General features: G+C 32.9%; 1 protein-coding gene across 1 annotated transcript in view; it reads right to left on the bottom strand.

The window, feature by feature from the left end:
- LOC106461641 (mitochondrial import receptor subunit TOM20 homolog) overlaps positions 1-11,721 on the bottom strand; it is a 19,920-nt gene extending 8,199 nt beyond the window's left edge. Inside the window, exons 1-3 of the mRNA XM_013921478.2 lie at positions 11,517-11,721; positions 4,778-4,830; positions 3,467-3,548 (exon numbers count right to left, since the gene is read on the bottom strand). Coding sequence (XP_013776932.1) covers positions 3,467-3,548; positions 4,778-4,830; positions 11,517-11,640 — 259 coding nt within the window. The 5' untranslated portion in view covers positions 11,641-11,721. The remainder of the gene's footprint in view (positions 1-3,466; positions 3,549-4,777; positions 4,831-11,516) is intronic.

The raw sequence follows: 11,721 nt of genomic DNA, 5'->3' as shown, positions 1-11,721 counted from the left end.
ATTTCCTAATTTTTTTATGGTGGTTGCGAGATCATTCAAATCTACTGAACCCATACAGAGATTAATTACTGAAAATAACAGATAAAAGGTAAAGTTTTTTAGGAAACGTCTGATAAATATTCGGACATTATAAAGATTTTGCATGTGAAATTTCAAAATTTTCTGATGCATAAAAGTATTTTTATTCTTAAAATGAAAATTACTTTGCATGAAAGATAGGCAAGATGTGAAAAAGAAAAAAAAAAAAAGCCATGAGAGAAACATTGCTTTACAAACCTTATGACTTAATAAAAAATTAGATATTTTGCATATGAAAGCATTGTAATGTTTACTGATAATCTGCCAAATTTCATTAACATTTGCTGACTAATTTAAAACCACAAAATGGTTACGAGATTGTCACATTGACCGACCCCCATATTGAAAAGAGTTAATCCATATCTGACTAATATTCCCACCACACAAGTTTTAAATCACTTGGAGAACATGTAGCTCACATTAACCTATTGCATTACATAACTTGAGGGTTACTCGCAAGTTGTTTGCAAGTTTACCTCATGAAAATGTTTATAACAATGTTTTGGGACAACATGGAAACTACTGGTCCATCTTGGCTGTTCCATCCTCTAAACTTATTAATAAATAATTTAAGAAAAATAAATCTTAAAGCCAGCCATCATCGTTCATATACTTATCAAGCTTTCTCTTAAACTCACTTAAATTTGCTGCCACCACAACATCCGAAGACAACCCATTCCAAAGGCAAACCACCTTGTTAGAAAAATAAAACTGTCTTAGTTGAAGATGACTCCTACCTTATATTTGTGTCCCCTAGTCCTGCTATTCTCTCTATTAAGTATGAAAAAAGATGATGCATCAACACAATCAATTCCCTTTACAGTCATAAACACCTCAATCAGATTCCCCTCAACAAGAGAAAACAATTTGAGAGAATTCAACTTCTCCTCATATGACACCCCCTCCATCCCAGGCACCATTGTAGTAACCTTTCTCTGAGCCCTTTCCAACAATTCAATGTCCTTCCTAAGGTAAGGAACCCAAGACTGAACATGATACTCCAAATGTGGCCTAACCAGTGACCTATACAACAAATTTATAACTTCTTTAGACCTTGTATTCAATATTTCTGTAGATACAACCTAAAATCTAGTTTGCCCTAACACTAGCAACAGCACACTGCTTGGATAGCTTAAGAGACTGATCAGCTATTATGCCAAGATCCCTTTCTTTTATGATGCTGTTAAGGTTATATCCCCCACACCGATAGCTATAATTTTTTACAAGCCTTTTATGTGGCACCTTGTCAAATGCTTTCTGAAAATCCAGATACACCAACTCTACAATCTTATCCACCAAGTACATAAGCAGTAACCTTTTCAAAGAATGTCAAAAGATTTTCGTAATCTTTTAAATCTCCTGTCATACCAGTAAATTTAAATTTCTTATGCTTTTCTTTAATTTTATCTCTTATACTGTTTAATAGTACTTAATTTGCAGAAGGCTGAAACTTGTTGCTCAATAGAATAGGCTCATTACAATTAAATTCACTATTTTTAGCTCTAATAGTACTCTTTCTAACTTCCTGAAAGTCATTGTTAGCTGATGTAATCCTTGCATTTAAAAGCTTAAGCTCCTCTTGAAATCCTGCTGCCATTTTCCACAGTCTACACTTCTCTTTATCTATTGCCTCTACTTTAATTAGAATAGTTTCCAACTTCTCCTCCAACCTACAAACTCTACATACAAATTGCATATCTTCATTACTAGCTTTCTTAAAAGTACATGCCAGTCCCAAGTTCCCAAATAAAACCCACTCATTGCACCCATTACATCTAACAAACTGGGAACACTAAATTCTTACACTAGTCTTAACCTTTGTATTTATACTTATAGCCTGAAAAATAAATACTGAATACCAAATACCGGTAGCCTAATGTCAACACTGTTATTGTTAAGCCTAACATTTAAGAACCAATTATATTAGTTTTTTTTATCACTAGTTTGTCTTCACACTAAAGTAATAAAGTTTATCTTTAATTATATAAAACTTAGAAATAGAACTTTATTAGAAGTGACAATAACTAGTCTTTGATGTATACATGATGTTAATAATATAATGTATTTAGCCTAATTTATATTACAACTATCTATAACTATAGGCTGAATTTAAACTAATGGATCTAAGTTCAAGTAAATAAGTTAATCCTTAAAACATGAAGAGAAAATAAACTACTTTTTAGATTGTATTTATTTGATAAAACAATGTATTTAACCTGTTTTATGATTTACCAGTAAGTTGAACTATACCTAAGTCTAAAGTACTGTTACACATAGCAAGCCTATTATAAAATTAGTAAAATTTACACCACTAAACCTCAAAGTAAAAACTTTGACTGTCTTACTTTTATTTAACTATTTTAACAATTTTATAATATCTATTTATTCTTGTGTGATGTATCCCAAATTACTACAAATTATAATATTAATATTAAATAATTTGCAGAAATCTGAGAGCTTAACTTTTCAACATCTTCTCTCTTCTGTAGCACCCTCTAATAACTATTATCATTATTCTTTATTTTACCTAATCTAACCTAAAAAGTTTCTAAATTTTAAATTTTAATTAGTTTTATAATAGTGAATACAAAATACACACGAAAAACAAGAAATATAGTACTTACCTAGGTAGTCTTTTTTTTTTTAATGATGACTGTCAATGAAACTTAACCCTACTTTATATACTAATGGTACTACTGCTCTAGATAATTTTGTATTGAATTCAATAATGCACCAAAGAAAACAGAATAATAACATACAAAAGCAGACAATGTTCTGTAACTATCACAATTACATTAAATATTATACTTCTCAAAGGGGTGGTAAATAAATTAGAAAAGAGGGGATAGCTAAAAAGCAAAAGAGCTTAAAACATATATAATGTTAAAATTTGGATTATTAGCTACATTGTGATGCCACATTTTTGTATATCATGATAATAAAGTACCTTAATTAAATTTTGAATGTAATGTAGTAAAACCTTGTGACATGCACACAAGAAAATGCCGATAGGAAGAGGGTTAACAAGCCTGTCATATACCCTAATGCATGTACTTGGAAGTGACATAAGGTAGTTGGTTTTTGGAGCTGGTCTCTCTGTGTCACTCCCTGAAGGCCCCTATGTCTTCCCTTTGAGATGAATGGGTTAAATCAACCAATTTTAACATGGTTCAGATCAATTCAAATATCTCCTACAGAATGCCCAGGGTCAAGAATATTGACAAGGTGAGATCACTCCTGCAGTCTAATTTTAGCAGTACATGGTACACAAGAAAAAAGCAATATAAAGATATCTTAAATAATATTCAACTGAATGAAAGAGTAATTTCAAAAACAAATTTGGTTTAAAAATAATGCATTATAATTACCAAGAAGAAACTCTTCATACCTTGTGCCAATAATTCTTCACCAAGTTGAACTTCTTGGATAAAAAATTTCTGCACTGCTTCGTAATCTTTCAAATCTGGAAGCTGTTGTTAAAAGTAATTATATTTAGTGTCATTAGTAATCTTACTAATCAGTGAAAAATAATATATATGTTATATTTATGTACCAAGAAGAAACCAAACTTATATCTTTGCGGTTCATTCATTCATAAAACTTTTCAATATGTCTGCTTAAAGCGTAATAAAATATTTAAATAAATTATTTTCTTACTTTTCTTAAATGTCAGCATCAAAGTAACAAAACTATTTAAACAACGAAACAGAATTACACAGCACAGATATATTCCATCAATATATTAATGGAGCTAGCTTTCAACTTTCATTAGATGTTGTCATCAGTTGAATCATACCAGTTAAATACTGGTTCCAATAAAAATTTGCTTTAACATATTATAAACTGTTTGCAAGTACTTTGCAAGTTATTTTGCTTATTATTTAGGAAATACTAGATTTGAAAGCTGGTTCCACTTCATGACGTCTTTGGTCTGAATCCAAAAAAGATGGAAGCCCTAATAAAAAGTTTGATTGCCAGTAGCAAGAAAGCAGGATTAAAAATACATAAGGGAAAAACCAAATATATAATTCACTATCATGACACAGATACCATCAAAATTGAGAATGAAGAAATAGAAAAAGTGTCAGAGTACAAACATTCAGGACAAAGTCTTGAAATGGAAAACACAACAAAGGAAGAAATTATGGTAAGAATAAAGGCAACATGGCAATGTTTTGGAATGTATAAAGAAATTCTAGAGGGTCAAGATATCTCCATTACTTTGATGAAAAAGGTCATGGATACGTGTGTACTATCAACATTAACATATGGCTGCCAAACATGGGCACTAACAAAAGAGATAAGGAAAAAGACAGAAACCACACAAAGAGCTATGGAAAGAAAAATACTTTATATAACACTACAAGACAGATGGAGAAATGGCAGAATAAGAAAAACAATAAATATAAAAGATGTATTAAGGTTCATTCTGAGAACTAAATGGAAATGGGCTGGGAATGTAGCAAGGTATTCCAATAATAGGTGGACATTAAGAACAATGGAATGACAACCTAGGATAGGGAAAAGATCTAAGGGATAGCAAAAGAGAAGATGGAGGGATGATAGAGTGGCAGAAGCAGAAATCAGATGGACATGGCATACTAAGAATAAAAAATACTGGATTGGTCTGACGAGGAGCTACATCCAACAAGGGATGACTGCAGCTTAGATAGATAGATAGAATTGAAAAACTGCATACCTTGCTACTTCCCTTTTTAGACTCTTCTTTCTGTTTTTTGGCTTTAGCTCTCTCTGGAAAATTACAAAAGACAATTATTTATTGGATACAATTTTTCTTATTTCAAAATATTAAGCATTATTTATAAACACTGTTGAGTAACCAAAAAGTATTTCATATGTTCTTGCTATTGCTAACTGGGCCATGCAAAGAGGGGGTTCAAACAATTCTAGTTGAGTCAGGCCTATAAAGAGTCAGATTTTTGTTTAAACTTGCTCTTTGTTTTTCTATTGTGAGACACTTGCCACACATGGCTTTTTTATTAGAAAAGGCTGTAGTAATAAAACCACAGAAAGAGAAAAAAAAATCACATGGGAAAACAAGACAAGAAGTATATATTTTACAGGGATGATAGTTTTTAGCAAATATATAATTTATACTTCAGGATGAGCAGAAAAGTTCTAAAAAATTGATTTTTACAACAAGACTCCTTGAAGCTATGCATAAATTAAAGTTGGAACTTCAGTATTTTTCTTTGTGGATTACATCAAATAAATGTTACATGATGACTGAATATGAATTATAAAATACTTTGAGTAAAAAACTGTTGAAGTATTCTCATCTGTAAGCGAGTGCTAAAAATGATTTTGTACACTATATCAAGAAAAGTTAGGACAATAAATGAGTTTCACAGATATATTATAAACTTCCACAGCAAAAAAAATGTCACCTGGTTTCTCATAGAGTTTCATACATATATTAGTCATGTCTTTCATCTGCTCCCATAGTTAGTTCAAACCTAGCAATTTACTTGTAAAGAGTTTGATGGAGGAATCATTATGGTCAAGTATGACTCTCACCATGCTCATAAGCTCAAGCTACAGCAGACCTACAAAAAAGATCAGAAAAGTGTGAGTGCTTTACAAATGTTTCTTGAAACATGCAAAATTTGACCATGTTTTTGGTGAACAATCCATCAATCCATGGACAATGGTTCTTCTCACATTTCTAAGTCTTTTTTAGTGAGGATGTGGATTTGGATGTCAGGTTTCAGAGTTTCAACTCAAGAACTAATGTAAGCATTGGACTGGTTGGTGTCAAAGTTTCTGGTTTTGGGAAAGAAGGTTGAATGTCAGTTGCTAGTGCAACTGTTATGGACATGGATGCTGAAAGTGTTTTGATTATTCAAAGTGTGGGGCAGAATTTTAACTGAGAAGTCACAAGAATCCTGGATAGGCATACAGAATGAAGATGGACCAAGTCTAACTCAATGCATCCACTTCTGTAACTGCAGAGTCTGAATGCTGGAAGGGATGATACAAATTAAGAGACAGCACCTTGAGAGGAAGTTAAAGTGGAGGATAGGCATACAGAATGAAGATGGACCAATCCTAACTCAACACATCCACTGCTGTAACTGCAAAGTCTGGGACTGATGACCAAAAGAGTGAAAGCTTATTGCTAAGAGGAGTCACAAAAGCATCAAAAAGAAGACTGACAAAGTTGGAAAATAAATCTACTAAAACACCAGAAGATGTAAAAGCCACTGTGTGAAAAGGATCTAGTTTAGGCAAGACGAACAATCTGTCACTAAGTTCAAAACTCACAGAATACGGCAGGGCAATAACTGAATGTAGTGGTCATGGGCCACAGAGAGGAGCACTAGAGCAAGAAAGCAGAGTTCCAAAGAGCAAGTACCTCCATGACAATTAATGAGTGAACTAACAGTCGAGTTGTCTGAATAGATTAAGATACTATGCCCAGACAGATGTGACAGGCTAATTGAACTGCCAACATCTGAAGGATGTCGATTTGGAAAAAACTGCTTCTCTATAAACAAAACACTGGTAATAGTGAAGGTATCCAGGATCACACACCACCTGAACAGAGGTAATTGTAAACAGAAGCAAGTCTGGACAAGGTTGGAGAAAGATGCCCAGCATCATGTGGGGCTGAGCAAGCAACCACCACTGTGAGAGGTGCAGATATGGAGGGAGAGAAATAAAGGAAGACAAAGGATGACTCAACATAGTCCACTGATTTGCCACAAGCCACTTAAAGGGATGTACAGATGTACATACAGATGAATAGGGGAGTGCAGAGGGTTGAATCACCAAAAGAGATAGAACTCCTACATAAGAAAAGAAGATGTGAGGGCCCTTTACAATAAAAGCTTCTATCTCAGATGCAAAGAAAACTGCTAAGCTCACCCAGCTAACAAGTTGATAAAGCTAATAGACACTTGGATAGTCTGACCAGCCAACCCAAACAAGAAGGAGGGTTGCTGCAAAAGATGCCTCCTAGGATGGAGTTAAGAGATATCAATCATCCATACAGATGTGAAATACAAACCCAGTCAGCTCAAAGTCCTCAGAAAATAATTAAAAACAAGTGAGTCTTGAGCTTTTGAAGACAAAGAAACCCCCCAAGAGATCACATGTGTAAATCAAGTGTTTTCTGAAGTCCAAATATGCTTAAAGTGTAAGAGCCAATGGATGCCTCAAGAAATAAATCATATCTGAGATTCTTGATGGATGGCCTGTTAGGGGGGGGGAATTTAAGTGAACATTAGGAAAGGGCCACAAAATAACAAGCAGAATTTAAGGGGACCTGATCAGGCTCACAAGGATGAGAAATTTGCTGGGCCTCCCTGAACCTAGCTGGAGCATAGACAACTGCTGAGGAACTTCCCAAAAAACATTTTGTAGACTGAAAACACCAAATATAGTTCCCTGGAATAGAAATGAGAAAATTGAGGAAGACTAATTTCAAAGTAAGGCATCCCAACCAAAAAATTTATGTTGAGCAAAGCAATAGATGAAGATAAACTGACTGAGATAGATAGCTAAAGAAGGAGAAGATTCCCAAGCTGAAAGAAGAGATTCAAGGTATAGTACTCTAGGAATGAGGAAGGATCATACACCACAGAGAAGTCTCAAGGTCGGGGAGGACATGGCAATTGAGAGTCAACATATATCTAAAAAAAAAAAGAAAAGAATCTGCATCAATGCAAGTAGCAGGTGAGGGGGAATAAAGTGAAAAAACCACCCGAGTTTTGAGGTGCATGCAATAGGTTAACCTGTGAACCAGCAGAAATAACTGAAGTAAGAGAAAAAATATTACATTCCTGAATTAACATACTAATGAAGGACAAAAGTGAGTCTATTTAATCTTAATCAGATTAGAATTACAAGAAGCAAATTCTAAGAAAACTTTTAAATGTATGCAAGGAAGAATATTCAATATATCAACCACACTATATCTGCAACATCCAATGCCAATGATGCATTTTGTCCAATACCAAGGCTAATCTAATCAGGCCAGCTGGGGTATGACAGAAATAGTAGTGGTAGTTATGGTGATGAGATTAAGTAAGTGAATTTTAAAATAATCAATTTTATTTAAGTCACTTACAGAATAAGGGTAAGAAGTAAAACACAATATTATTTATTCATTTTTAACACCAATTATTAATTATTATTATTTTATATTTGAATTAACTTTACTGTCATTCAGAAGAACTTGCAAACAAACAAACTGGTCTTTTTATTTCCAGAAAGGGTCAAATAGTCACAGCATCAACAGGAGAAAATCCACATTAGTAATTCAAAGACATTATAAGTGAAAGCAAAGGAGAATATTTAATAACATGTCAGCAATACAAAGGCAGACTGTGGGAAGAGCTGGTAAAAACCATCCAAAGATGTGGCAGGTTCTATAAAAGCTACAAAAGGAAGAGGCTTATAGTCCTTGGTCAGAGACAACATAGGATAGAACCAACCACCTGATGTACAATGGTAACAACATTGCTCACTGTCAGAGTACCTCTAATCACCAGTGAAGTGGAATAAGACAATTCTTGTTGAGGAGTATCTGAACCTTAGAAAGCATCTGATATGTGAATACAAGAATTCTTATTAAACAAGTTTAACAAGATCTACAAAACTGAATTAATTGAAATAATTACTTGAATTAGTTTTCTTTACTTTTACATCTTTTTTCATATTTTCTATTGTTGTTTTGTCTTTTGTTATGAAACTGAGAATCTACCTATACCCTATCCCAGCGTTTATGATGGACAATAGTCCTTTCAAGGAAATCTTATCACAGCCTTTTGAACACTTCTCCCAACCTGTGGTTTGCATATATTAAGAAATAAAATAAAGATAATAATTGTGATTATGAGCTTTAGCTGAAATTAATTTCAATTTAAAAATTAAGTACAGCTCCAAAGTTTCTTTGTTTGACAAAAGGCTTAAGAAAATAGCATCTAAACAGCATAGTGCCAAAGAAAATAATGAGTTTTATGTTCACACAAAGTGCTCAAAGGGAATTCTGTGCAAGAAGGATGTGTTGCCTTTCTATTAATGGAAGGGTATAGCCTAATGCTGAATGCACCATAAACTAGTGCAGTTCACATTATTACATGTAGGGGTGAGAGCTTTACAAGAGCTGGACACGTGCAAAATCTTTTTGGCAGCTCCAACACGCTAGCTATTTTATCTTTGAAGAGGTGAGTATCGTTGTCTGAAAGTAATTTTAATTTTATCAGGCTTAGTTTAATTGCTTGCAAGGTATGAAAGTATATTGCAAGATCACGTGGAAAATATTATAGCCAGTATCACAAGTGTGGTGTATTTAAACTGTTTTTAAAATTAATTTATCTGTAGGATTACAAAAACTATTATCAAAATGGTTAGAAAAGTTAAATTCTTCTCTGCTCCAGACCTCTCCCAAATGGAATGAGTATCTTAGGTGTTAAGGTATGTTGAGATTCTTTTTTTTGGAATTGTTCATAGATTTTATACCCTGTTTTCTGCTTCTACTACTCATTGGGATGTGTTGAAAATGCTTATTAGCATCACACTGAAATTCCTAATAAAACAAAATGGCTAGCAAAGGTGGAGGCAATCACCCTCTATGAAACCAGATTGGAGGTATTCTTAACACTTTACAAGATCAAGTCTATACACAATCTTATGTCAGAAATTAAATTGGATGCTGATAAGTTCAAATGAAAGTTTCAGAGTTTTCATCTGTTGTTTTGGCTGAGATGTGATATACTATCTTATCAAAAGTAATGTTAGAAGCAAAGTCAAGATATTGAAAGTTAAATGGTTTCATTTAACTTGGATGGCTTTGAGTCACTTTATCAGGATTGCAGTCTTCTGGGTTTCATTGCATGTGAAGAAGTTGCTGCTTCACTCAATGAAATGTTAGGAAGTTCCATGCAGTTGGAAGAGAAATAAAAGTAATGCCAGGTGAACTTGCAAAGGATGAAAGGTCATCAGATCCCATAAAAAATATTTGAATGAAAAGTTTTTAACTTTGTCTTAGGCAAAATATTAACATAATTAGATGATATGATGCATAAGCATGATAGAGGCAGAGAAATGTGTGCTATTTTGATGAGCAAAAAAGTCTCAGAGCAGTGAAGATCTAAAGAAGCATGCTCTAAAAATTAGTAAATAGCTGTTTTGAGCACTTAAACTCCAAGAGTTTTGAGAATGAGACTGAACTCCTTGTTATTTTTTTAAAATCTAATCTTTCATGTTGACTTTGAAACAAAGGCTTCCAGTGATCTTAGCATATTTTCTGCTGTCTTCCTTTACCTGTGGCTACTAATAAAATGAATTTCAAGAAATGAAAATTAATCAAGACCTATCTAAGAATTTTCATGAGGCAGAAAAGATTAAATAATCTGCCAGTTACTTCTAAACAAAACTCAGCATTAATCAGTTAAATGTGGATGAGGCAATTAATAAAATTACTTCAAAGTATAGGAAAATTCCCAGTAAAAGTAGTTTATGATTGTAGCAATACATTTTTTTGGGGGGAGGTGGATTTGGAGATTGGAGTTGATGAAAGTCCCTTAGCTTAAAACATCAAATTGAAGTGTTTATGCTTAAATGAACTGTAATAAGAAAAAAAGTGGTTAAAAATAATTTTGGTATTTAAGGAGATTCCATTAAAAACCTAAGTATGGAAGAAATATGAATAAAGAATGAAGCATCACGGGCAATAAGTTTAAAATGTTACTATTTCACTCAATGAAAATAATGAATCAAAATTAATTTAGTTGGTAAATTACTATCATTGCTAATCTTCTGAAATGTTAAAAACAAATTAGATGGTTAAAGTAATATTTCAGTTTTATTAACACAGTTAAAGAACATGAAGAACTTAAATGATTTCGTGGAAAAACCTTGACATTCAACACCCAAATAGAACGTAATGAATAATGTCAAGTGTTCTACCAATAACCAAACAATCTTCTTGGAAGTAAGTTTACAAATGCTTAAAAGTTAAACTGTTAACGTTAAAACATTAGGGAATTGGTAAGTTTTGATGAGAAACGGTGAAACCGAAAGATTAGGTAAATATCAAAAGATTGTAAAAATAAACAAATAAAAAATATCTTGACACATGATTCTGATACAGATTAAAATAAATATACACTACAGTGTGAATGTGATAAAGTAATAGTAATACTCCTAATTTTCAGTATCAAATGATATAATTTATATGTACGATGCTTCGTATTATTACAATTAGTACTAATACTAGTAGCAGTACTAAACTCTCCAGGCAAAAACCTATGGGGCCCATCAAATGGTGAACTTTTACAGAGAACATTTATTAATATTAATAATATTAAGCCTGAGGGCGCTGCACTTGCGGAAAGTGAAACCTAAGTACTAAAGTAAGCCTAAATCATTATTAAGTAACAATAACCATAAACCGAGTTTAATTTACTTACTTTCTCTCAGTTTTTGCTTGAAAAGAGGATCATTTCTTCTTTTTCTATCAAAGTAAATACAATAACCAACAAAGAGAGTTCCACATACTCCAGCAGCAACACCTATAGCAGTTTTAGAAAACATTACACCTAGAGAAATTAATAAAAACGTTACTATACTAGAGGTATAAGGCTATTCCACCACGAGTAATTTCCGTGCAGACAA

This window comes from Limulus polyphemus, unplaced genomic scaffold (genome assembly GCF_000517525.1).
Source record: "Limulus polyphemus unplaced genomic scaffold, Limulus_polyphemus-2.1.2 Scaffold1003, whole genome shotgun sequence".
Classification (NCBI taxonomy): domain Eukaryota; kingdom Metazoa; phylum Arthropoda; class Merostomata; order Xiphosura; family Limulidae; genus Limulus; species Limulus polyphemus.
This window is presented reverse-complemented; position numbering and strand designations above follow the sequence as displayed.